The 26945-nt window shown below is 65.2% G+C and overlaps 1 protein-coding gene across 1 annotated transcript; it reads right to left on the minus strand.

Annotated features, from left to right (window-relative positions):
• Positions 1-89: 89 nt before the first annotated feature.
• On the minus strand, positions 90-24452 carry MYO15A (myosin XVA). Its single transcript, XM_037385371.1, has 64 exons — positions 20793-24452; positions 19740-19822; positions 19453-19516; positions 19237-19346; positions 18929-19003; positions 18634-18724; positions 18502-18507; positions 18064-18167; positions 17467-17530; positions 17267-17380; positions 16895-17056; positions 16686-16799; positions 16516-16574; positions 16127-16250; positions 15943-16038; positions 15720-15851; positions 15148-15273; positions 14897-14974; positions 14348-14502; positions 14142-14187; positions 13902-14026; positions 13533-13650; positions 13269-13444; positions 13115-13199; positions 12772-12825; positions 12507-12588; positions 12287-12417; positions 11452-11547; positions 11124-11359; positions 10502-10680; positions 10306-10378; positions 9939-10130; positions 9690-9784; positions 9505-9593; positions 9284-9410; positions 9064-9125; positions 8880-8943; positions 8638-8776; positions 8249-8339; positions 8068-8164; positions 7690-7811; positions 7510-7569; positions 7181-7256; positions 6695-6810; positions 6493-6611; positions 6247-6388; positions 5870-5981; positions 5646-5720; positions 5048-5253; positions 4843-4976; positions 4698-4764; positions 4466-4538; positions 4162-4235; positions 3996-4078; positions 3650-3780; positions 3414-3508; positions 2938-3015; positions 2597-2693; positions 2352-2512; positions 2117-2250; positions 1899-2032; positions 1284-1417; positions 807-947; positions 90-726 (listed from the first exon to the last, which is right to left on the minus strand). The coding sequence occupies exons 1-64, from the start codon at positions 24450-24452 to the stop codon at positions 625-627; spliced, it is 10440 nt and encodes a 3479-aa protein (XP_037241268.1). The 3' UTR covers positions 90-624.
• Positions 24453-26945: the final 2493 nt, after the last annotated feature.

The following is a 26945-nucleotide window of genomic DNA, read 5'->3' on the forward strand; positions in this document are numbered from 1 at the left end:
GCAGGGGCTGGGGCACGGGGACACTGAGGCACGGGGACACAGGGACTTAGGGACACTGAGGCAGGAGAAACTGAGGCGCAGGAACATGGGGACACTGAGGCATGGGGACACGGGGACACTGAGGTGCAGGGACACTGAGGCGTGGGGACACAGGCACGGGGACATGGGGACACTGAGGTATGGTGACATAGGAACATTGAGGCATAGGGACATGGGGACACTGAGTCATGGTGACATAGGGATACAGTCATGGGGACACTGAGGCGCAGGGACACAGACACTGAGGTCTGGGGACACAGGGACACTGAGGCATGGGGACACTGAGGTATGTGACATAGGGACACAGTCATGGGGACCCTGAGGTGCAGGGACAGAGATACACCGAGGTCTGGGGACACAGGGACACTGAGGCACGGGGACACTGAGGCACAGCGGACAGCAGCCCCCCCCCAGCAGCAAGCACAGCACAGAACCACCAAGGCCGCCCCGGGCTGGGCTGACGGGTGTATAAAAGCCAAGAACAACAGCGCAGGGTGAGCCGCGCCGAGGGGACGGGGGACGGCAGCCACGGGCCCAGCTGGGGCCACCCCAGGATGGCCGCCATCGCCGTGCCCCGCGGCAGGCTCAGAGCAGGGTGATCTCGCTGGGCGGCAGTGTCAGCCTCTTCTCCCGGGCACCCAGCAGCATCTCCATGTGCGCGGCCACCACGCGGCACAGCTCCAGGCCCTGCCGAGGGGACACACTGTTGGTGGCCGGGCAACCGCTGTGGGCTTCCCGGCAGGGGGTCCCCCATGGGTCCCCCCCACCTGCTCCAGCTGCAGCTGGGTGATGCCCTGGGCCAGCAGGTCACCCAGCGTGATCTCCACGTAGGGGTAGCTGGATCCGGCTGTCGGCCGCTGCGTCCGCGTCGACTGGATCTCCTTCAGCGAGAACTTGGCGATGGGCTCCTGGGGATGGGGGGACAGGAGGGGTGGCCCGAGTGCCCCAGGGACCCCAGCGAGGGAACTGAAGATGGGAGCGGGTGCGGATGGAGGCAGGATGGAGGGTGCTGGTGCTGCAGCCCCGTGCACAGGGTGGGCGCGGGCAGGCAAAGCTGGCCAGCTGGGGCCAGACCTGGGACCCCTGCCCGCTTTGGCGAGGGACAGCACTCCCCCACCTGCTGTCACACCCCACGGGGTGCCTGGCTCTGTCCCCGCAGTGAGATCGGGGTGGGGGCAGGAGCGGGGGGTGCCCTGGCCAGGTGGTGCCCACGGGACCCCATCCCCGACACAGCCCCCACCTACATGGGTCTCCTTGCTGAGGAAGTGGAGGCCGTTCTGGTTGACGGCCAGGATGCAGGGTGAGACGATGGCGTTGTTGCTGCAGCTCTGGATGTAGAAGAAGGACGAGCCAAACATGGGGTAGGCGCTCAGCAGCCCTGCGAGGTGGAGGATGGGGGCTCAGCACCTGCTGCCACCCCCTCCTGCCCGGGCCCCATCATGGGGGCTCTGCCAAGGGTCCTTGCCATCCCTATGCCTGGCAGCAGCTGGGTCAGCCCCCAGAGCCTTGCACCACTTCAGGCTCTGGATCAGGGACAGGATTGGACCCAGGAGCAGTCGAGGGGTCCTGGGAGCTGCCTGCCCTGTCCTGCCCCTGCAGTCCTGTCCTCCGTGTGCAGCATTCCCCTGGCCATGCAGCGACCCAGGCTCCACATGGGGCCAAGGTCTGCCTGTCCCAGGCTCCCCACGGAGGAGCCACCCAGCAGCATCACACCCCAGGCAGCATCTCGTCTTCATTGGCATTGCCTCCTGGGCAGCACCACATCCCCAGCAGCCTTGCATCCCTGGCAGGACTGCATCCTCAGCAGCATCGCTTCGCCGGCAGCATCACCTCCCTGTCCCCGTCCCATCCCCACTCACCCAGGAACTGTGCCCTGGCCTGATGGGTGCTGAGCGCCTGGGCTTGCTGCATGTGCTGGGTCACCATTTGGAGCCAGGATTGGGCCTTCAGCAGGCGGAAGAGCTGCGGGGGGACGTAGTCCTGCACCTCCCGCCTGCAGGGAGCCAGGGGTCAGGGCCGGCGCCGGCCAGTGGGTCCCACACCCCATGGGATATGCCCCCCCGGACCCTAGCCATACGCAGTGGGGAGCTGGTGGTGGTCCTTGGCGCGGTGCTGGAGGGCAGCCAGCTTGGCCACGTGCAGGAAGTGCTGCTCTCCCGGCCTCGCAGGCGGCAGGACAGTGAACAGCCCCTTGAGGTAGTCGGGGAGCACCTGAGGGAGGCAGAGCACAGCGACACGGCTTGGGGATGGGGCACGCTCTGGGGGGGGACCCAGGGAGGTGGCTCCGGGGGAGTCTGGAGGGGTGGCCCGACCTGGTTGTAGTGGACGGTGACGTAGAGCTCATTGTCAAACTTGAGGGGTTGGCTCCAGACCACCCGGCGGCACCAGAAGGTGTAGGTGGCATCCCGGCGCTCCGTCTCGGCGGCCACATCCAGGACGTACTCCCGGCGGGTCAGTGGCCGCACGCTCTGCCCTGCGCCACCCAGGAGCCTGAGCACGGCTGCCATACATGGAACCCAACAGTGGCATGGCCATCCCGTCCCCACCAGCCCCTCACCTCTGTCGGTCACCACGAAGAGGATGTACTCATCAAAAGCCTGGGGGTGCTGCAGCCCCATCTCATAGCACAGCTCCTCGATCACGTCCAGAGCCACCTGGGCACGGGGACAGGCAGCTGGGACGTGGCCACATCCCCCTGCCACGCTCAGGGCCACCAACGGGTCCTGCATTGCAGCTCATGCCATGCAGGTCCCCAGGGAGGGATCTCCCATTCCCAGAGAACAAAGTCCCCCAGCTCAGGGACAGCCAAGGGGTGCAGCCCCCCAGCATCCACACCCTCGGGGCGCCCACAGCCAGGGGTCACCAGGTGCATCGAGCCTCTTGCTCCCTCTGACTCACCGAGCACGTCTTGATCTTGAGGTGCCTCTCGATGCCACCGGGCAGGAGGAAGAGCTGGCGCTTGGCACTGCGTCCAGCCTGCGTGGGGAGGACACGCTGGGGTGCAGGGGGGCCCTTCACACAGCAAGACCCCAGAGGACACCCCGAGCCCCTAAGCTATCCCGTGGGGACCATCCCATGGGGATCATCCTGTATCTTGCCCACCCTGCTCGAGTGAGCCATCATACCCCACACCCCATGTGCCTAGAGCTGCATCCCCACTGGGGACCCCAGAAAGCTCAGGGCACCCCCAAAGCGGTGTTCCTGGAAAGCAGACCCCAAAAAGGACTGTGCTCCCCGTGCCAGCAAGCTCAGCTCCAGGGCGCTGTCCCAGGGGGATCCTGAGCCCATGGGGGGATCCAGAACCTCCGAGGGGATCCGAAGCTGGCATCAGCCCTGCCCCACGCCCATGGGCACCCATGAGCACCCAGCCTCACCACCATGGCCCTGAGCTCCATGCTGCTGGGGAAGATGCTGCGGCCACCGAACTGCAGGGTTTTCCGCAGGTTTTGCTCACAGGCTTTGGCGATGCCTGGCAGGGACAGGGACCAGGGTGAAGGACGGGGAAGAGCTGTGATGCTGGCTCTGCTAAAGCACGTCCTGAGCCCCATGACAGCCCTGGGTGTCCTCCTCCATCATGCACCCAGCACCCTGGGGCATGCACAGCCCCTACCATGGAAAGGCAGCTCCGGGTGCTTGCTGGCATCCTGCAGGAAGGCCAAGAGGAAGGGCCTGAACACCTCGGAGCACTTGTAGTAGGCAGCGAGGATGTAGAGCAGCCTCCAGCCCTTCTGGCAGCTGTCCCTGCCGGGAAGAGCTGAGGCTGAGCCCCCAGGGAGGGCAAGGGTGCCTGCGGTGGGCTGCAACAGCACCCATCGCCCCAGGGAGCAGCACAGCCTGCTGCCAGGATGGGGGTCTCTGGTCTCCCCCCACGCTGGGGCAGCTCAGCCTGGCCAGGGACACAAGTGCCAGCCTCTGCTGTCCCAGCTGGGGTGGATGGCACGGGTGCAGGGACTCACGGCTTGGAGCTGGTGTTGTTGGTGATCTGCTTGATGATCTGGCAGTATGCCTCATCCCGCAGGACCTCGTGCTCTGCACACAACTGGGGGACAGGCATGGCTGCCACATGGCTGCCACCCCCTGCCCAAGCCACCCCCAGGCGCACCGCCCCAGTGGCGGATTTACCTTGAGGATGGTGCAGACAGCATCCAGCTCCGTCTGTCCCCGCAGAGGGTGGTCACCCATAAACTTCATCACGGCTGGGGACAACAAAGCCACACGGTGACACAGCTCACCCTGTTACTTCCCCAGGGACATGGTCCTCTGAGTGGGGGCAACAACTCGGCCACATAGGGCGTGGGATCAGAGGAGCTAAACCCCCCCCAGGCCACCCCATCTGCCCACCCTGGTCCTGTCCCCACCCTTCTCCAAGGACGGGGCTGGGGGTGGCTGTGGGACAGGGGGTCGGGGCACTCGTGCCCCCGCCTACCTTGGAAAGCCTCAGTGGCCAGTTTGTTGATGCCACCATCCACAAATTCAATGAGCGACTCCTGGATGGGGATCTGGGGATGGGGCAAGAGGGTCAGCTCCTGGGAGCAGCCAGAGGGATGGGCTGGCTGTTGGGGTGGCGTTCGGGGAGCTCTCGAGCACGCTGGGACCTCAGGGGGACTTGCAGGTGACAGCAGGGCAGGGGCACCCCGAGGTCCCCTGCTTCCCCATACCTTGGTGAATGTCAGCATCTCCAGCACACCTGGCACGTCTCTCCTGGCCTTCATCTCGCCCAAGTCCCTAGGAGAGGGACAAGGGAGCAGCTGGGCACGGGTGTCCCCACCTCGGGGTGTCCCCATCCCACTACTGGGCACTCACGTGGTCCCGTGCTGTGCCACGCGGAAATACTGCCGGGCAAAAGCCAGCATGGGCCGGGTCCCTGCGGCATCCCTGAGCTGCTCGCCCCCATCTCCCCCTGGACCCTCCACGAAGGCGGTGCTGGCCTGGGATGCCTGTGAAGCGGGGCCGTGGGCGCCAGGCACAGCCGGCACCGTGTTGGCAACCGCCCCAGGCCAGCACCCACCTCGGTTTTCCGGTCCAGCTCCTGGGCCACGGCGGTGGAAGCCACGGCCACGGCCACGGCCGCCGAAGCTGCCACTTTGCCCTGCTTGTCCCTGGGCTCCTCTTTCCTCTCCACCGGCAAATGGACGAAGTCAGGGGCCGCGACGGGCTGGACATACTCAGTAGGGAAGAGCCCTGACCTGCCATGGATGGCTCCGAACTTCCACCCTGTTCCAGGCAGGTGGTGAGGATGGCCCCAGGCTGGCAGCCCCGTGGGTCACCCCCTAAAAAGCCTCTGCTCCCCGAGCCCTTTCCAGGGGTCTGGCTGCAGGTTTTGGCTGCAGACGGCTGCGGTTGAGCATTGCTCGAGGTAAAGGTGCAGACCAGGGGCCACAAAGCCCTTTGCCTGCAGGCACGTGGGGCAGCACCCGGTGCCACCCAGGGTGGGGATGGCAGGGGAACATCCCTCTGCATTGGATTGGTACCAAAAGGAGCCCAAATCATCCTGCTGAGGGGTGACAGAAACAGGATACTGCCACATGCCCCAGCCCCAGGAAGGGACATGCCTGCGGGCAGTGTAGATGGACCAGGGACACACGCAGGGACAGCGTGACACCCACCAAAATCCTGGGTGCCTGTCTTCAGCTCCTCCAGGTACATCACCTTCTTGCGGACCACACAGCCATAGTAGTGGTCTGTTGGGACATCATGGGGACACAGGGTGTCCCAGGATGCGAGGCCAGGGCACAGCCACCTTGGGGGCTGGGGAAGCCACCAGTCCTGCTGCCCCTGTGCCCCTCATCAAGGGTGTTTTGGCACAGGGGGCTGTGGCAGGGCTGCTCACCTCTCTCTGGGTGCTCCAGTGGCTGCAGGTGGATGATGTCCCCTTTGTGGAAGCTGAGCTGGCGCCCGTCCTCCGGGCTGTAGTTCCTCACGGCCACCACGTACTGGGAGTCCTGGGCACAGCAGGGGCTGGCACAGCCCGTGCACGCGGGCACATGCATGCACACCCACGCACGCCTGCATCCCACCAGCACTGGGGTTTCAAGCACCCATGGCTGCAGGACCACCCCAGGGTGCCCATGCCCACCCCAGACAGTCCCACTGGCAGGGTGCCTTTACTGCTCACCGCAGCCCCCCAAATGTGGGCACACAGGCAGGGTACAGCCCCCAGGACGTGCCCCCCACCAGCCCCCTGGCCCTGGGGCAGCCCCTCCCCACCTTCCTGAGCTCCGTGATGAAGTGGTCAACCATGGCCTTGACCTGGGGGGCTTTGGGGGAGAAGAGGATGAGCTTCTCGCTGCGCAGGTTCAGCTCCAGCATGTTCCTGGACGGGGTGGTCACGAACAGCACGTCGGCATAGCTGGGGCAGGGTGAGGGGAGGCTGTAACACCTGGCACCCACAGCACCCATCCCAGCACCCACAGCACCCATCCTACCCTGACCACCCAGGCTCCTCATCCCTACCTGTACACCCGCAGCACCCGCAGCTGCTCCCCAGGGACATTGGTGCCCTTCACCAGCCGCAGCAGCTTGATGCCAGCGTGGGACACAGCCAGGATCTGCACGCCTGTCCCCACGCTGCCCTGCGGGCCGGCACGCTGCCTCAGCTGCGGGCTCGGGGCTGCGGTGCCCCCCACCCTGCCCTGCTCTGTAGCTGGACCCTCACCGTGGCGGGGAAGAGGCGCGAGAAATACACCTCACAGCTGTCCCGGGCTGCAGCGATGATCTCCCTCTTGACGCTCTCAGTGGCCACGGGGCTGAAGGAGTCCAGTTTGTTTTCCGCTGTGGGGAGAAATACCCACTTCGTGAGCATCCCCCCTCCCCAGGAGGGATGCAGACACAGGGTTCACAGTGAGAGCAGGGATGCTCATCCCCTTCCCAAGCCTGGCAGGACCATGATGGAGAGCCAGGTGTCCCCCTCAGTGCAGCAAGCCTGGCTGAGACCTGACACAACTCATGCTGTTGTGGAGCACTAAACCACAGAGGGCTCGTTGTATTTGGAGGCAAAACTACCCCAAAACAGCAGAGCCAGCTGTGGCTTGGAGATACGCAGGAGGTGAGGATGGGCAGGCGGGGGAGCTGGGTGTGAGTCCCCCAGGTTTGGGGTCCCCAGGTGTGAGCCCCCAGCCCAGGAGCAGCAGGCGAGGGTTACCAAAGAGGGCTTTCAAGCGGAGCCGTTCCTCCTGGCTGATGCGGATGCAGGTGCCGGAGAGCGTGTCATTGAAGATCTAGGGAAGGGGGTGAGGAGCAGTGGGGCAGTGTGGGGGGAGCAGTGTGCCCTCCAGCCCCTCTGCCCTGCCTGGCCTCCCCCCGGCCCCCAGCTTGGGACAGCCGACAGGGACACCCTCTGCTCCTCCACCGCAGCTCAGCAGGGGAAGACAGGACAGCCATAGTGGGATGAGTAAACCATCACCCTGGTGGGGGGACCCCCCAGCTCCCGGGGGACCCCAGGGGGGCTTTGGGGCCAGCTCGGTGCCTCACCTGCCGGAAGATGAGGTCGAGCAGCAATGGGTTGTTAATGTTGTCCTTGGGGTAGAAAACCTGCCAGGAGCGAGACCAGTGCAGCATTACTGGCGTTACCCACTCTGCAGGGGCTCAGGCTTGGCGAAAAGCCTCTTTTATCCCCCTTGGACACCAGCCTGTCCTCCCCGCACCCCGCACCTCCTTGCGGATGTATATTTTCCAGGGCACATTGTGGTAGGTGTAGAAGTCCTCGCTGCAGCTGCGGTGCAGCTGGGTCTGGACCTGCTGTGCCTCAGATGGGAGCTCCCGCGAGACAGAGACTGTGAAGGGACAGAAAACCCTGCACATCCCTGGGGGGGACCACGAACAGCCCCCCTCCACCAGGGTAAACAGACACAGGGTCCAGCTGTGGGGCAGGGAGGGTTTAGCTGGACACAGCAGTTATCCCATAAGGATGCTGTAGAGCCAGACCCACATCTGGCTGCATCAGGCATCGCCCGGTGCTGTTGGGGAGGATGAGGGGCATCAGTTTGCCCTGCCCGCCCCGCCCAGTGCTGCAGCTCTGCCCTGCAATACCTGGGGGCCGAGTGGCTGCCAGACGCCCTGTTGGTGCTCGCAGCTGGTACCTGCCGCTGGTGACCGGCTTCACCGCAGCCACCGGCTCCTTGGGCCCCTGCGAGGCAGAGAGCTGGCTGCCACCAGGGCCGGTGACTCCCCCAGCCCAGCACAGGGGACACGAGGGTGGTCACATCCCTACCACAGCTGCCGGGACCCGGGCTGCAGAGAGCTGCTCCTTCAGGATCTGCATGGCTTCCTCGTGGGGGTCCAGCTTCTTCCCAAAGAGCTTGCTGCAAAGACAGCACCCCACATTGCCTGCATCCTGGCATCACTTGAACTCCATCATCACCTGCACCCTGACATTGCCTGTACCTGGCAACCCCTGCAACCCCACCATCGCTTGCACCTCCAGCATCACCTGCATCCTGATGTTGCCTGCACCCTGGCATCACTTGCACCCTGGCATCACCTGTGCCTGGCATCACCTGCATCCCCAGCATCACCTGTGACCTGGCATCACCTGTACCCCAGCATACGCACCCACAGGCAGGAGAGGCCGGTGGCTCAGCTGGGGGCTGGGGTGGGTACCTGGGGGGCTGAGATCCACGCGGGGCTGGCTGGCACTGCCGGATGATGTTGCGGATGTCATGCGTGGGCCGTGGGAAGTGCTCAGAGTTGAGCCGGGAATGCTGCACCAACTCACCCGGCCACTGTCGGCCCACGGGCACTGTGGGGCCAAGCACACATCTTGGGCAGGGGCCAGGCATGCCTGGGGCCTGGCTCAGTGCCACAAGTCCCCATTGCCACCCTGTTGAGCTGGGACCCCTTACCAGCTTTCTGCAAGTAGGGCCGGGGCTGGGGGGCACGGGCTGGCGTCCCCTCCGCTGCTCTTCCCTGCAAGGGACACTGCGCTGTCAGCATCTGGCACCCCCCAGATGCCCCCATCCCTAGGGAGCTGCCCTGCAGTGGAGACTGCAAGACTTGACACACACACACCCTGCCTGCCCCACTGACCGAGGGCCCAGGCAGCTGGTTGGCATCTACCCGGCGCTGCGGGGATGGGGCTGGCTCCGGGGCTGCGACAGCAAAGGAGGAGAGCTCAGCCGGGGCGTCCTGCAGCCCCATATCACAGCTGTGGGGTGCTGGGTGCAGGGCTGTGCCTCACACCAGGGACCAGGTGGGGAAACTGAGGCAGGGAGCTGCGTCGGGATGCAGAAGTGATCAAGGTGCTGACCCCTCGGCTGACGCATCTCCACAGGCACGGGGGGTCCGCTCCGCTTGGCATCACCACTGCTGTCCCCACCTCCCACGCCACCTCTTCCCTTCATCCTCTGTGAGAGGGCAGCCGGCTTCTCCAGCTCCTGGGGGGCAGGTGTCAGGGGATGGAGGCCAAGCCCCTTGCACCCCCAAAACGCTGGGCTCCCTCTGCCTAAGGCAGAGGGATGTCCCCCTCACCCCATTGCCGCAGGAGAGCACGGGGTCGAAGAGGCTGTCCAGATACCGGTCCAGACCCTTCTGGCTGCGTGGCTCCCCAAATTCCCCGTCTGCTGGGGGACGAGGAGTGATAAGCTGCCGGCAGCAGGGCTTCACCGGCAGAGCCCTGCCAGCAGCTCCGAGGGGCCGGCAGGGTGATCCCTTACCATGGGGCTGGTATGCTTCCGTGGATGGCAGCGTGGGGGCTTTCACAGCTGGGGGAGGAGGCACATCATCCAAGTCCAGGCTGTGTCCCAGCACCCTGCAGAGAGGGAGGATGCGCTCATTGCGCACCCACTGGGTGCCAGACCCCCCTGGACCCTGCCCCACACCTCTGCCAGCACCCATCCAGCCTGGTGCTGGTGTTTCCCTCAACAGCCCCGCAGCAGAGGACCAGTCCCTTCCCGGGTACCTACGCCCAGCTGTCCCCGCCGTGGCTCTCGGCCCCCTCCCATGCGATGAGAAAGCAGGACTTCTGTTTGGGGAAGCCCCGGAGCAGCTCAAGGTCAGAGATGAGGTCCAGGACATAGTCGTGGCCGGCCAGCTCGGCCCACTGGGCACCCGCCTTCATGGCCACGGACCAGCCACGCCAGCCTTCTGTCAGCCCCCTGCCAACAGCGGGACGCTGGGGACAGGCACGGGCTGCCAGCGGTGCCCTGGCTCTGGGGGGACACCCTGCCCATGAGCTGGGCATCCCGGCTCCCAGGTCCTGAAAGAGCCCCAGGGTGATGCTGTGCCCGGTGCTCACTGTGCTGGCTGGGTGGGTGCTGAGCCAGCGCGTACCTGTGCTTCAGGACATGCCCTGCCAGGTCTTCGCCCGTGCTCCAGGAGTGGATGGGGCAGGAGAACTGGTCACCTGTGGAGGGACAGGTGACGAGCCAGTCCCACCAGTCCCCTTCTGCCCATGACAGCGGCAGGGTGGTCAAGCTGGGACCGACCCTTGCTGCCACCGTGCCCTCAGCCCCGTGCCACCCCGCACCGTTGAAGCAGTGGAGGTCGAGTGCCATGCTGGCTTGCTGCCGGTTCGCCGTCCACTCCAGCAGTGAGGGGGGGAAGGCACGGGCAGCCGCAGCACCCAGCTGCGACTGTGCCATGGCGTGCATCAGCTTGCGCTGGCACACTGGCTTGTAGCCAGCAAAGGCGTAGTCGGAGACAAACCTGTGGGGAAGGAAGAATGCTGCAGGAGGGACATGGGTGGCACTCACAGGCACGTGTGCCAGGCCAGGTCAGGGGACCACAGAGAGACTAAGAGCATCCTTGGAGGGACCTCAGCAGCATCCTGGGCACTTGTGCCAGGCTGGCCAGAGGAATCGTGGAGGGACCTGAGCATAATCCCTGGCTGCATGTGCCAGGCTGGCCCTGGGGCCCACGGAGGAGCTCAGAGCATCCCCAGCAGGACCTGGGTAGCATCCCTGGGTACGTGTGCCACGCTGACCCAAGGGAACCTGGAGGGACCTGGGCAGCATCCTCAGGCACATGTGCCAGGCTGGCCCGGGGAGCCCCTGGAGAGCCCCCACAGCATCCCCAGGCAAGAGTGCCAGGCTGTCCCTGAGAGTCCCAGCCAGCCCCGGTCCCCGTCCCTGTCCCGAGCCCCAGCTCACTTGAGGAGGTACTTCTCGAAGGTGGCGGACGGGGGGAAGGCGCTGAGGCAGGCGGCCAGCAGCAGCCAGCCCCGCTCCTCATTGTTGACGTTGGTGTTCCGCCAGACCTGGTTGGCAGCTTGTGCCAGGAGCTCATCCCGCAGCCCCGGCACCGACAGCCCCTTCTGCACGATGTAGTTGCCGAAGAGGGTCTCCTGTGGGCCGCCCAGCCCCGGGTCCCCCATGAACCGCAGGATCTGCCGCGGGGACAGCGAGGTCCTCCCTCCAGTCCCGGCCAGGGAGCGGGCAGGGGACCACAGCCCCGGATCCTGCGCTGGACCCTACCTACCAGTTGGAAGAGGCTAAGCGCCTCGTGGCGCAGCTCCTCGTCCAGCCGGGTGAGGGGGGCTGCCAGTGGGGCCGTCAGCATCCCGAACGCCGGTTCCTGCGGTGACACCCGCACCCGTGGCTACCCAGGCCCCGGGGACAGCCCCAGGAAACGAGGGGCCGGCCCCATGGCGCTGAGCATGGCGTTGGTGCCGAATGGGGACTATGGGGCTGCAAAAGGGCTGGGGTGCAGGATGGGGCCGGCAGCCTCCTGGCAGCAGGACGGGGACGGGCTCTAGCTGTGCTGCCAGCACCACAGGTGCCAGCACCTCGGCGAGGCTGAGAGCAGGATCCGGCCCCAGTGCTGGCATTGGGGATGCCAGGGACTGGGAAACACACGGCAAAAAATAGGGGGCAAGGAGGAGGAAGGGGGTAAAGCGATCGTTGATGGGGCCGGGGTCCCAGGAGCAAAGCGACCTGGTCTCCCGCCCCAGCGTTTCAAGATCTGCCCCGCGTCGGGCGTCCAGGAGGGCTCGGCGGGTCTCTCTCCGATAACCTCAGCGGGGTCCCCCCGGCCTCTGGAGACGACAGGAACCCACGGGGAGGGAGGGAGGCGGCGGCCGGCTCCCTGCAGCACCACAGCCGCCCCGGATCCGGCCCCTCTCACACCCCGCGGCATCCCTGGGGCCACAGCCGGGGCAGAGAACAGTGGGATGGTGCGGGGAGCCGCCGGGCAGAGCCACTGCGGGGACCTTGAACCTAACCGCTCAGCCACGACCGAGGCATCGAGGACCCCCCGAAAGCTGGCTGCCCCTTGGGGCAGGCTCCCCGCCGCCAGCCCGCGGCGCCCACCTTACCTGGAAGTGGCCCCGCACGTACTTGGCCATGGGGTAGTCGTTGATGTCGAGTGGGAGGGTGAGCTGGGAGTCGGGCTGCAGCGCCGGTGGTGGCACCAGGACCACACAGCCGGCATTCACCTCCCGGGCAGCTACGGCACAGCGGGCAGCTATGGCACGGCCGCAGGGATGGGGACAAGGGGCTGGGAGTGGTGCCGGCGGCAGTGCAGGACACACTCACCTGCAGCGGCTTCCAGCAGCCCCATCAGCTCGGCTGGGATCTCCAGGTGGGTGACATCCACCACCTCCCTCCTCGTCAGCTCCTGGTGGCACAGCGCAGGGATGTACCCACTGCCACGCTGCTCCCTGCCCCAGCACCCATAGGTGCCTCAGCTGGCAGCATAGGGATGGGCGAGCACATGGCAGGGACCAGAGCACAGCAACACGGTTTGCAATGTACATCACACGTGTGCTCACCCCCATGCTGCCCACCTGCACCCCATTACCTGCTTCATCCTCTCCTTCTCCTCCTCTGCCCGCCGGCGGGCGTCCTCCTTCCTCTGCAAGCAGAACAGCCACACTGAGCCCCAGATGGGAGCAAAGGAGGGAGACCCAGAGGCAGCAGGACCCCCCTGGGTGCCATTGCCCCCTCCAGCATTGCCAGGCTTTCACCCCAAAGAGGCACTGCCCATGCCCCATGGGGCATGGAGGAGGTGGTGGGGATGGTGTCTGGGGGGCCTCAGGGTCTGGGGGTGCCACTGTGCCCTCTCCAGACACACCACCACACATGCAGCAGGGTGGGACTGGGTGCCCGGGACCCCCCTGGGATGTGCCAGCTCCCCACCTCACCTTGAGGTACCGCCGGCGGTTGACATAGATGTGCACCAGCGACCTGAACTTGATGAGCGTGCGCCGCATGCGCCGGTACCGCCGCCTGTGGGAGGGCACTCATCACCCTCTGCCACCCACCAGTGCCCACCCACTGCCCCCCCAGGACCCCCACCTGGCCAGGTAGCCTCGTGCCCGGCTCTGCAGGAGGATGATCTTTCGGCGGAGGGAGCGAAAGCGTCTCTTGATGAAGAAGGTGCGAGCGTAGCGCTGGAGTGTGAGTGCGGCCAGGTGATGGGCACGGGCTCGCTTGCTCTCCAGCGCCTGGTACAGCTGCTCCTTCAGGAAGAGCTGGGAAGGTGGGGGGGGTGATGCTGTGAGCCCTCCACTTCAGCTGCCCTCCCCTTGGGCATCACCAGAGCCAAGCGTGGGACAGTACCTTGGTGACACCAACATAGTACATGCTAGGGCTGACGGGGCAAAGGTTCCTCAGCATCTCCACGCAGTTGGCCCCATTGGGAATAACGCTGGACCACATATCAACGAGGCAGCGGTACCTGGGCGAGCCCATGACACTGTCACCATCACCACACGGGATCCCCCCTGGGACACCGGCATGGACCCTCCCTGCAGTGATGAGCACCACGCCTGGGAAAGCACCTTCTCCCAGTGCTGTGCACCAAAACAGGCGGCTCCCAGTTCCCACCATGGGGGAACCCTGGGCCAAACACCGCCCCATAAAACATCCACAAGCTCTGTGGTGTCCCCATGCCAGGATGGTGGTACCCGACCCACATCCCCCAGGCACCTGTCGATGAAGACGAGGAAAGGGATGCGGATGGGGAAGCCCTCTTTGCGGATGCGGATGGTCTCCAGGATACCCGAGTACCGCAGCTGGCTGCTGACCACGTCTGCCTCAAAGAGCCCTGGCTCCTGGGGAGAAGATGGGGAGAAGCATCGGCAGCCGTGCAGGCAGATCCCTGCCCACCACACACCCCCAGTGCCAGCAAGGGCAGGCAGCACTGGCATTGCCACTGGCAGCTCTCACCTTCTTGTTGTTGGGTTTGAGACAGCGCACGAAGAAGGGGTTACACCTGTGTCAAAGGTACCCACCCCATCAGCCATCAGGGACAGGGGACAAAGCCAGCCTGGCCACCTCGGGCTTGGGTTTGGCTGTCCACCCTGCTCCTGCCAGCTCCAGTGCATGGCCTGGCTGCCCAGCCTGCCCGCACTGCCCACCCTGCCTGCCCTGACCTCTCCATCTTTTCTACCAGGTCCAGGAGTGACTGCTGGAACCGAGCAGCCACGGTGGGGGCCTTGTACCGCCGCGTCCTGGTGCTGCTCCTCCTGACCAGGCTCCTCTGCCGGGCTAACACCTGGGCATGGCCGAAGAAGAGGTTGGCCACCACCTTGGGGAGATGGCGAGGGTTAGGGAGGAGGAAGGTGACCAGGATGGTGCAGCTCTCCTGGCTTCCCAGACCAGCTGCTGCCTTTTTGCCCAGCCCTGAGCGAGTTGTATCCCCTATTTGTGGCTGGATTCCCCGAACAGGGATGGGGATACGGATGGGGGAGCACAAGGGCAGCCCATGTGCCCATTTGGTGCCAATGCTTGAGGGGTCAAGCCTAGAAGACCCTGTGGGAAAAGGGCACAGGGTGAAGCTGGAGGCATCCCCTGCTTCTGGTCCCCCTGGGCTTCACTGGCCATGGGGCACATGCCTGGGGACATAAAAAGGGATGTGTACGGCAGGGGGCTATCAGTGCCTGGTGTCCCATCAGCAGAGCCACCACCAGGCAGGGCCCTACCTTGGTCCTGCTGCTGATGAACAGGTCCAGCACGTCCTGACGGACCTGGTCATAGTTTTTATCCAAAAACTTGTGAACCTGGCAAAGAGCAAAACCTCATGGTGAGGAGCCGGGTGGCGTGGTGGGGGGAGGCAAGGAGCTCCAGGCCAGGATAAGGGGCCCCAGCTGGACCACCTGCCCCAGGGATCAACCCCATAAAGCTCTTTTTAAGCCTCCTTAAAACCCCAGCTGGGTACCCCACTGCCACATACCTGGTAGGTCACCTTCCCTGCGTAGTGCTTGATGGTGAACTCAGGCAGTGGCATCTTCGGCTTGGTGTACAGCGGGTTCATCCCATGGTGGTAGTGACACTTCTGGAGGAACGTGTGGTCGGTGGCCTGGGGACGGGCACAGGGGTGAGACATGGCTCAAGCAGTCCAGCAGCCTTGGGAATGTAAGCACCGGGATGGGGATGCCTGGACAACTGTCCAGACCCTGCTGTCAGCTCTGCCACCCAGAAGCTGCACAGTCATGGGTATCTGCTGCTCTGTGCCTCAGTTTCCCCATTGTCAGAGAGGGTGCAACCACCCTTCCCTCTTTTACAGGGCAGCTGAGAGGGCTTTTTTCATTAATTCCTGCAAAAGCAAGTCCTCTGGGGGATGCTGCTCCTGTGGCACCAACCTGGGACCTCTCAGGGCTTGTCCAGCCTAGAGAAACCCAGAGCATCTCCCAGGTTGTCCAGGACAGCACAGGAGCGGAGCAGCCCTTGTCCATAGCGATTCCCCAACCACAGTGACTGCCTAGTGCTGCCATCCTCACCACCTCACCACCAGCAGCCCCTCACCTGGGGGAAGCAGCTCTGGTCATCGAGGATCCGGAGGATGCCGTAGGGCTTCTGGGAGATGAGGTCGATGCAGGGCTGGTTGTCGCTGAAAGGGATCTCCTTCCACTCGATCTGCTCCCGGATATATTCCTCCTGCGGGGCCAGCACCCAGTCAGCCCCATGCCCCTGGCCCCGTGGAGATGCTCAGCGTGGGGGCAGAGCCCAGCACTGCTTGCTGGCTCACCTGCTCCTCCTGGAAGACGATCTTGTTGAAGAAGAACTGCAGGTACTCATTGGCATAATTGATGCACAGTTGCTCAAAGCTGTTGAAGTTGAGGTCCTGCGAGAAGGAAGGTCCGTGGAGCCCAAGAGCCCACAGTCCTGGGGCTGGCAGCCGGGGGGATGGAGCAGGGATGGATCCTGCTCACCTCGAAGCCGTAGATGTCCAGGATGGCGATGGAGAGGGCCTCCTGACGTGGGTACACCAGCTTGTTGATGCGGTCTGTGAGCCAGCCGAAGAGCAGGGCATAGAGGGTCTTGGCAATGGCATCCCTGGGAAGAGGCGGGATGAGCAGAGTGCCGGAGCTCCGGCGTGGCACAGCATGGCACGGCACCACATACACCCCCACCCTCCGTGGCCAGCACTCATCACAGCCCCATGTAGTGCATGGGGCAGCCCTTAGAGCTGCAGTTTTAATCACTAGAGAGCCTAATCTGCACTGGGGGACCTGACCATCCCTTTTCCCAGCCTGGCATTGCCCCTCCCAACCATTTCCCAGGGGCGCCCCACCCCCAGCACAGCCCCCTTCCCCTCTACCTGGCATCCACGGCACTTTCCACAGTCAGAGGGGTAAAAATCTTCTCCCGCAGCGTTTCCTGTTTGGAGCACACAAAACCAACGGCACAATGGAGTTTTGGCAACACCAGCCATGGTCCCTAGGGGCCAGGGACCCCCACCACCACCACCTGTGCCCCCCCTGCACTCACCGTCACCTTGAAAGTGATAGCTTTCTGCAGGCCCTCAGGGGAGACCTGCAGCAGCTCAGCTACTGTCCCAATCTCTGTGGCGCTCACCACTGTGGCGATCTCCTGGCAGTCGGTCTGCAGGAGATGGTGAGGCGGTGGGATGCAGTGACCCCCCTCCACCACATCCCAAATCAGGCCCGAGGAACGTGGCTTGGCTCCCCATAGGGTACCTCGTATTTTTCAAAGTAGACATTGCCCAGGTGAAGGACAGATGAGAGGATGCGGAAGATGCTGTTCTGCTCCTCCACGCTGAAGCTCAGCACCTCCATGGTGTTGAGCAGCCGACGGAAATCTTCCGCGTCGTCCTTGCCGGGGATCTCACAGTTCCCACCCTGGCATGGCCCCCTCGGAGCATCAGTGGGTCCCGGGGAGCAGCACCCAGGGGCAGCACCCAGAGGTGGTGGGGGGACACCCCACCCTGAGCACCCTCCCCATCCGCACACAGAATCCAGGAGAACTCAGGAACCCACTGGCACCCTGAGCTTGGCCAGCCCCTCCAAAGAGGAGGCAGCAGGGGGGGGATTGGGCAGGGGGCTTGCTACCTGGTTAAGGTAGTAGTAGGTCTCGGCGCCCTGCAGGCAGTACCGCTGCCGCTGCTGGGCGGGCAGCCCTGCCAGCATCTCGTAGAAGATGTGGTAGTTGCGCTCGCTCTTGGCCTGGGGAGCAGAGGACCAAGCTGGGGCGGGGGCAGCAGAGGGGGCAGTGGTGGGGGGCAAAGCCTGGGACCCCTCTCTCCACCCACCTGGAAGACCACACGGGACTTCTCCAGCAGGTACTGCGAGGTTATGGCACCACATATCAAGCCACTGCGGGAGCAAGAGCAGGCACCCAGCTGGCAACCTTGGCACGGGCAGGGTCTGTGCCCGCTGTCATGGTGCCCACCCCTGCCCCGATGCTCCCCCTGGAACTCTGGGGTCAGTGCTGGTCCCCAGGTGCCCCGCACTAGGGATGGGAGGACAGGGAGAGGTGCCTGCACCCAGGTCCCAAGCAAGGGCTGGAGCTGCTGCACCCCAGCGTGAAATTGGGCACCCCCCTAAACTGGGATCAGTGGGGCTGAGTGAGGGTGGGACAGGCCATGGGGACAGGGACTGGGAGTGGTCAGGCTGTCAGCCCAGGGCACAGCACCCCTGCCCCAGGGACAGCAAACGCTGCCCATCTTCAGGTGATGTCGCTTTTCAACCACCAAGGTTTGTCCCCAAGTGTCCCCACGTGTGTCCCACCCCAGAGCCGAGGGGCAGCCTGGCAGCAGGGCTGGGGCTGGGCTGGGCACCCCTGGGGCAGGGGACACACACAGAGGGTGGGGGCCGGCTGCACGCGGGTGTCGTTCAGCATTACTTACTCCTCCAGAAAGATTTCCACAAATTTCCCAAACCTGCTGGAATTGTTGTTCCTCACGGTTTTGGCATTGCCGAAGGATTCCAGCAAGGGGGTTGCCTCCAGGATCTGCCGCAGTGATGGGGAGAGCCAGGAGGTCAGCCCGGCCACCCCAACGCACCACGGGCTGTCCCCATGGCAGATGAGCCCCCCTTGTGACCCTGCCACCCTCCCTGCCACCCCCTGCCCCATGCAGACACCCATGGCTGCCAAAATTCGAGGTGTGCACTGCAGCCAGGATGCACAAGGATGTGGGAGAGCGCAAGGACCCCATGCACGTGCATGCACCGAGCTCCTGCTGTCCATCCCTGCCATCCCCCCGCAGCTGGGGTGACGTGACAGAGATGCCATCATGATGCTCAGTCCCCTTGAACCGTCCCAGCCCACGTGTCCCCCCCGGTACCTCTATCTGCCATGGTCCGGGTGGAAGCGTGGGGACAAAGAGAGAGCAAGACCATGAGCAGGGGGTGAAGGAGAGTGCAGGGAGGTGGGACAAGGGGATGGGGACAGTGACATCCCCAGGACAGCACCCTACCTGTGGGGCTGTGCTGCGTTTCTGGCTGACAGCCGCCAGGTAACGCAGGATCAGCTTGGTGGCTTCAGTCTTCCCTGAGCCGCTCTCCCCACTGAAATGCAGAGCAGGAGCATGGCCGGGGCCACCACCAGCTGAGCAGGGTGCACCCACCCCAAACCCACCCAGCGCCCCATCCCAGGGCCACCCGTCGGCCCCAGGGTGGCAGCAGCATCCTGCAACCGGCCATTAGGGCAGCTCTGGTTGGGGCCACCCCAGGGAGAGCTGAGCGCTGTGTGTGGGGACAGCCCTGTCCCACCTGATGACGATACACTGGTTGTGTTTGGCATCCATCACTTTGGAGTAGGCGACGTTCGCGATGGCAAAGAGGTGCCTGGGGGGGGGGAAGCAGAGGTGGGGGGGTGGTGCCACGTCACCCCAGCACAGGGACCACTACTGCGCCCCGAGCATCCCTGTGCATGGACACAGATGATCCAGCACCCTGCAGCCCAGGGTCCTCGAGGGCCTGGGACCACCCGGGGGGCTGCTGTAGGACCCAGGGGTGGGTGATGGTGGGTAGGGGTGCCCTTGTCCCCACAGAGCATTTGGGGACAGCCTGGTACTCACGGCGGGTTCTCGCCCAGGGCTCTGCCTTCATACTGCAGCACCTGCTCCGTCCCGTAGATGTTGTAGAGACGGTACGGGTTCACTGACACCAGGATGCTGCCGATGTAGGTCTGTGGGACAGCGGGGGTTGGGGCTGTGAGCTCTTGGAGTGCGATGACCCCCCCAAAGTCCCTACGCCCAGGGTCTTCAGGGGATGCTGTGCACCCCTAAGCTTACATAGATGAGCTGGCGCTCGAACCGCGTCCGGATGTTGCTCAGCACCGCGGCCTCCTGGAGGTCCCTGGCATGGAGCAGAGGCTGCCTTAGGGGGTGGCAGGGGGACAGGAGGTGTCTTCTGTCCCCAGGCATGTCCCCAGCCCCACAAGGCCAGAGCAGACTCTGTGTTGGGACCAGATAGGGTGGGAGCAGTGGGGGCTGTAGGGTGCCTGGGCAAAGGGCACAGCCCTGCTGGTCCCCGTGGCACTGGGTCACGGTGGGTGGGCAAAGGGGATGGGGACACTCACTCCAGCTGGGTCATGTCCTCCAGCCCATCCTCCTCCTGTGCCTCCTGGTACCGCACGATGGGCAGGCTGCACAGCGACTGCATCTGCACAGAGCAGCCCAGCCCAGCTTCGTCACGGTAGGGCTGTGCCAACACCCTCTGGCATCCCACCCCGTCACCGTCACCACCCCAAAACCACCATCTGTGACAAAGCCAGGGATCCCACAGCCAGTGACGGCAGGGACCCTGAGCAAGTATCACACGGCCCCTAAACAGGTTCCCCACCGAGAGTATTGTGTGTTAGGGGAGAGCAGCAGTGCTGAAAGGGGGGACGTGGGGCCACCAAGGCATCTGTGGGGACTGTCCTGGGAAAGGCTGGTCCCAGAGACCCCCAGTCCCACTCACCATGGGCAGGTGGGAACAGGCAGAGGCGGCTGTGCCACCCCCCACCGCAACACGCCACAGTTCACCCCTACCCCCACAGGGTGCTGCGAGAGGTGGGTGATGGAGACCCCTGAGCAGGGTGGCACCTCTAGCGGAGATGACAGAAGGAGGCTGAGCTGTAGGGCTGGGAGCTGCTCCTCACGACCGTGCCCCACAGCCATGTGCAGGGGGGACACCGGGTGGGTGGCGTGCAGGGGGGGATGCCGGGTGGGTGGCATGCAGGAGCCCATGCTGGCAGGTGGCCAGGCAGCCGGCAGGAAAGCGGACACCCGTCGGGTCAGCGTGCCACCCGCACCCGCCCCAGCCAGGGATCGGGTCTCAGCATTTCCATATGTGAGAGTCAAGTGTCCCCAAGGGGGCCGTGCATGGGGGGGACACACAATGGGCGATGACCGTCCCCCCCCAGCCTACCTCCTGCGGCAGGACCCCCAACAGCACCCAGTGCACCCATACCCACTTACCCCCCACCGCGGGTGCTGCCAACCCCCCAGCACTGGTGGTCTTGTGCCGCAGCGAGCCAGCAGCCACATCAACATGCCACCCACCCTGGGTCCCACCAGCTGCTGGCTCGCCCCCCGTCCCCGTCCCACCGCCGGCCCCCACAGTGGGCTCCCCTCCCCGCCAGCATTACCTTGCTGTGCCAGGGCTGCTTGGTGCCCAGGTACCCGTCTGCCCAGGGGTGCCTGTCCCGCCAGCCGCCCGCCGCCTGGTTCAGGTACCGGGTGATGCCGGCTCCCCGCTGGCTCGCCCACCGCCGGCTGCGCTGGGAGGGCTGCCGGGGGGAACCCTGCTCAGCCGTCCAGGCGTCCGGCATCTCCCGCACCCGCACGACGTGCTGCGTGGACCAGTGCTGCTTGTACATGCGGGACGCCCGGCGGAAGGAGCCCAACCTCTGCACCTGCGGCGTCACCACCGCGTAGCGCCCCGCGCCCTCCTCCCCGGCTGCCCCATCGCCCTCGATGGCCTCCGCTGGCCCCAGGCCGCGGGCACCGTGGCGGTGGGTGGCCGGCGAGCCAGGGGCTTGGCCACGGGGTGCTAGGAAAGTGGGGCGACGCTGGGGTGAGGGGCTCCGGTCACTGCACGGGATGGAGGGGAGGGTGGAACGCCCAGTGTCAGCCCAGCCCTGGCGCCCCAGCGGTGGGCTTGGTGATCTGCCAGAGCTGCCATTCCTCTGGGACGGGTGCCGGGGCAGGGAGGGCGAGCGGGAGGAAGGTCGGCGGGCAGGTGGGGGGGACGCAGGGCTTTCAGCAGGGGCCATGCTCTCCACCAGCAGTGATGCCAAGGACTGCCCCACGGAGCGGCTGTGGCCCCCCGCTTCAGCAGCAGATGGCCTCACCGGGGGGGAGCGGGGGGCCATCCCAGCAAGGGGCTGCCCAATGCGCTGGATGAAGCTTTTAGGGGTGCTAGGAGCGGGGCTGGGGGGGGGCGGCACCCTGGCACGACCCCGTGCAGCACCCTGCCAGGGGGGCAGGTCCTGGTCCCAGGAGAGGCCTGGGGGGCTGAGGCGGCGGCTGCCGGGCCGGGGGCTGGGTGCCAGGAAGGGACTCCTCTGCAGCGGCTTCACAGCCTTGGTGGGGGGCTCAGGGAGCCGGGGCCAGGCCTGGGGGAGCGGCAGCCCGGGGGGACTGCTCCGCCGCGATGACAGAGGCCTCCCCGACCCCGCCGCCGGCACCCCCAAACGCCTCCCCACGGGTCCCGGGGAGCGGGGGGAGGCTGGCGGCGGGGTAGGGGGCTCGGGGCCAAGCTGCCTGAGGCTGGTACCGAGGGAGGGGGATCGCCGCAGCCCCTCACCCCGCACACTGCTGGGGCGCTGCCGGGCTGGCGGCAGCGATGGGGAGCGCCCAGGGTTGGCAAAGGGGTTACGGAGCGACAGCCGCTGCGCGGCCATGCCACCAGCTGGAGATGCTCGTGGCAGGGGATCCCGGCCCCCCGAGCCAGCGCTCTCCATTCCCGCCAGCCTGCCGGCAGAGCGCTTGTAGGAGGGCTGGGGGGCGTGGGGGTCCCGGAGTGCCCCCACACCCCGTGGCGGGCGGCTGCGCGACTGCGAGAGGGAGCGCTGGAGGAACTGCCCCAGAGGGCTCCCGCACGCCCGCGCTGCTGAAACCCAGCGGCCTGAGGGTGCCGTGGGGCTGGGGGCTGCTGGCGGTGGCTCGTACTCATCGTAGTCATCCTCATCGTGGGCGGCAGGCAGGTGGGGAGACGGAAGGAGGGGGACATCCAGGCGGTCCTTGCCAAAGATCTTGACCTGGGGCCTGGGGAAGAGCCTGAATTTCCTATTGAGGGAGAGCTTGGAGGAGAGCGTCTCCCGCATGCCCCGGAGGGAGGAGGCACTGAGGATGGAGAGGGGATACTCCTTGTCTTCCTCCTCCTCTTCTTCCCACTCCTCGGGCTCCTCGGCCTCAGCGATCTCCTCCAGGGCCAGAGCGTAGGGGTTGCAGGAGGACTGGGCATGCGGTGCCCACCCCCCCTCGCTGTACTGGATGCGATGCTCGGGGTATTCGCCCCCAGGGTACCCCCCAGTGAGGGGCTCCCCAAAGTCCTCATAGGGGTCCTCCCTGTAGCCGAAGGGCCCCGCCACCTCCTCGCCATACTCTGGGTCACTGCTGTAAGGGTCGTAAAGGGTGACGGGGTACCCACCGCCAAACGGTCCCTCATCCTCGAGCTCCGCGTAGCTGTAGGGGTGCCCCAGGGGGTCATCCTCCTCCCAAACCCCCCTGTAGAAGCCGTACTCCTCATCTGCCTCGTAGCCGGGGTAGTCAGCGTAGGGGGTCAGCACTGCATCCTCAAAGCCGTACCCTGGTGGATAGGCTGGGGTTTGGATGTAGCCTTCCTCCTCCTCGGTGTAGCCATGCTGGGGGCCGTAGGCTCCATCCTCCTCCTCAGTGTAGCCACGCCAGGGGCTGTAGGCTCCATCCTCCTCAGCGTAGCCATGCTGGGGGCCATAGGCTCTGCTCTCCTCCTTGGCATAGCCACGCCGGGGGCCATAGTCTCCATCTTCCTTCTTGCAATAGCTGCGGCGGGAGCTGTAGTCTCCATCCTCCTCCTTGGCACAGCCTCGCCGGCGGCTGTAGGCTCCATCCTCCTCCTCAGCCCACCCATAGCGCGGCACCGGTGGCTCCGCAGGCGCGTGCCGGGAACGCCGCCGGGATGGACGCTGCACTGTGCTGCTGCGTCTCTCCTGGACGTGCCGCGCAGCACCAGGGGCTGACAGCCCGCTGCCGCTGGGGATCCGCTTCATGTTGGCCCGGTGCCTAAGGATCTCGTCTTCTGCAGGGAACGGCAGCTTTCTGGCACCGATACGGGAAAGCCAGGCTGCATCGGCTGCCCGGCCACCCCCCACCAGCCGTCCGCGCCGGGACAGCACCTTCCTGGCCAGCCAGCCCGTGGCGGCAGCCGCCTTGCTCAGCACCTGCGCCCGCGGCTTGAATTTCCTTTCCGGGCGCCGGCGGAAGAGGGACACGCCGTCCTCGGCCGCCTGCCCGCCCCGCCGCAGCAGCAGGAAGGATGGCTTCGCCAGTGGGGCATCGCTGGCTGCCTCCTTCCTCTTCTTGCCCACGCGCTTGAAGCGAACCATCAGGTTGGATGTGGACTTGAGCACCGCCTTGTTCTTCTTCTTCCGCCGCCCCTTGGTGCTGTGCTTCTGCAGCCCCCAGAAGAAGCGGGACGTGTTCTTGAACTGCCCTTTCTTGGGCCCACGCAGCCCCAGCTTCTTGAAGCCCATGAAGAGCTTCGAGGTGCTGCGGAGACCCGGGTGAATCGGAGCCTTCGGTGCTGCCGCCGCCGCCTCCTCCTTGACCAGGTCGGGCTCTACAGATTCTTTGGGCTGGCCCTTGGCCCCTTTCTTCTTGTTGGGCGCCAGCCCCATCAGCAGCTTGGAGGTGCCCTTCAGGTTCTTCTTGGCTGGTGCAGCATCGCTCTCGCTTTCCTCCGCCTCTGGCTCCAGCTGCACCTTCTTACCCCGGCCTGGCTTCTTTGCCATGCCCTTGAGCACCCCTTTCTTCTCCTTCTCCTTCTCCTTCTCCTTCTCCTTCTCCTTCCCCTTCTCCTTCCCCTTGCCCTTGCCCTTCTTGGGCTCCTCTGCAGCTGCCTCCTCTGCAGCCACCACCTCCTCCACAGCCACCACCTCCTCATCCTCCTTCTCCTCCACCGCTTCTGTCTCCCCGTTCTCCTCCACCTTCAGCAGCTCCGCATCCGAGGTCTCCTCCGACTCGCTGGGTGCCTCCTTCTTGCCCTTCCTCCCTTTCCCTTTGCCCCCCGCATCCTTTTTGGGTTCCCCCTTCTTGCCAGCCATCCCGGTGGTGGTGGGTGCTCATGCTCCAGCCCCGGCGGGGCCCTGGGAGATGGTGCCCCGCGCCGGCACGAGGCAGCTCCCGGCACACCGGCTGGCTCCCGACCCCGCAGCCTGCCCCAGGAGGGTATTTACCTGCACTGGGTTGTGGCGAGGCACATGCCCGTGCGTGGCTCCTTCGGCCACTGGCAGCCCCCAGCTTGGCATGGCGCTGGGGCGGCGGGACGGCAGCCCTGGTGCAGCCCGGCGGGAGCTGCCTCCTGCTCCCGCGGCACCCCGCGAGTTGGGCAGCGCAGTGCTGGCAGCTGGGCTCTGTCTGTAACCCAACCGCCGGGGCTCGCGGCGGCATGAATAATGTAAGGGATGCGCCACACCGGCCGGAGACTTTTCCGAAGCAGCAGAAAGGGGCCTCTGCTGCTGGGAGCATCCCCCAGGGGGACAGCACACGGTACCATCACACCCCAAAACCAGACCCTGCCACCTCCCCGCACCATGGTGCTCCCTGTGCTCTCCTCTGGAGAATCAGCCTCTTCCTCTGGTCAGCGCAGAGGAGGATGAAGCCAAGGACACACCAAGCATCAAGGGAGAGGAGACAATTTTGCAGAGCCCAAGGCATGCGCTGCCCCAGCACCGGGAGCATGGCCAAGGGGAGCACCACTGGGGAGGAGCCCAACACCACAGCAAATCCCACAGCCGCACTGGGAAGCGGAGAGGAGCTGGGAGCCCACAGGGGTCCCCCCCATGCCAAGCCACACACGGTGCGTATGCGTGCAGGATGCCACACATGCCCACATACAGCCGGCAAGGGGAGTCGCATGTGCCACACGTGTCCCCCGTGGCAGTGCCAGCAGCGTGTTTGCACACACACGTGCCCAGGCGTGGGGTGACCGCATCAAATGTTAATGCCAGGGCTGGATTCCTGCTGCTGCAGGTTCATAAAAGTTTAAGCAGAAGCGGTGGGAACTGCTGCCCTGCACGCACCACCTGTGGGCAGCAGCAGGACGGCTGCGGGCAGGGGCTGCCAGCAGGCAGGGGCAGCACCCGCTTCACTCCCTTGCAGGGGGTATTTGGGGAGACACAGGGGAGGAGCAGCAGCAGCATCCAGCTGTGCAGCAGCTGGGGAACCCAAGAATCAGCAGCAGTTGTTGGACTGAACCCACTGGCCCTCTCCAGGACCAGGAGAGCCCCCCGGCTGGCACCCTGTGGCAATGTCTCCTCTGAGCCTGGTCCCTCCCTGCCACATTTGCAGTGGGGGTGGGGTATCACCATGATCTGATGGTTTCGGCCCCCTCCCTGCATTAATTTCTGGGCTGGAAACACCCCAGCACGGTCTGCACGGAGGAGGGCTGCCCTGGAGCTGCAAGGAGAGCAGACGGACGGAGCAGGAGGAGAGGCACCCAGCAGGTCCCAGGAGAGGGTCTATGAGGTGACGCAAACATGGGATCAGTGGGACAGAGCATCAGCAGAGCCTGAGCCGTGCGGGGAGCGTTGCCTCGCAGAAGCCCCACCACAGCACCTGCATGGGCCACGCACAGGTCTGCCATCACCACTGTGCCTTGCGGGGCTGATGCCACCTGCTCTGCCCATGCCACCACACCATCCCTCCTCCCAGCATGGATGCCCAGAGCAACACCTGGGCACCACGATGTGGCGAGGAACCACCTCGGACACGGACACAGTCCCTCCCTTGGAGCACAGGGGTACCCAGCTGATGAGAAGCTGCTGCAAGTCCCCACCTCTGTCCCACCACCCGTACCATCCCCATCTCCATCCTACTGCCCTCAGTGGTCCCTACCTTGGTCCCCGCCATCTTCAGCCAAGCTGGGCAGGGCAAAGGAGGGTCTGGCAGTGCTCTCCATGCCCTGCGCCACTGGCATGGCTCTCCGTGCCGTTGCCATGGCTGTGCCTGCCTGTGATCAGGGCTCTCCAGGGAGAGCAAGAGCGAGGGGGCAGCCTGGCGTCTGCCCAGCGCTTCACCCACGCAGGGGCTGCCTGCCATGGTCCCAGTCCCCATACTGGACTCCCACACACACCTCCCCAGGTTCTTCATCCATGGGCACAGCGTTCACCTGTTTTTGCCTTGGCAGAGCTGGGGAAGGGGCATTCGTGCCCAGGCACAGTGGCATGGTGGCAGATGCTGGGGGTTGGTGGGGGAACCCACGACCATGAACCACAGACCGTGGGGTACCCACACTTGGCAGCTGTTTGCAGGGTGTCTGGGCACAGCTGCATCCAGCAGCGGGACAGGGGAGGGACCCTGGGTGCAAAACCTGGCAGTAAGGGCACTTCCCTGGGGTGGTGATGGGGACCAAGACTCTGGGAGAAGGTGCCTAGAACATCCTCTGATCCAGTCACCCCTGAACAGCTCCAGCCACATGGATGAGCCAGGAAAGCCCCTCGTCCCAGGGATGTGGTCCAGGGCAGCCCCTGTCCCACCATCGCAGCTCAGGGCTGTGCCACAGCTGGGTGCAGAAAGGGGAGGGACACTGGCCACCA

The sequence above is a fragment of the Falco rusticolus genome, chromosome 4, assembly GCF_015220075.1.
Source record: "Falco rusticolus isolate bFalRus1 chromosome 4, bFalRus1.pri, whole genome shotgun sequence".
NCBI lineage: Eukaryota > Metazoa > Chordata > Aves > Falconiformes > Falconidae > Falco > Falco rusticolus.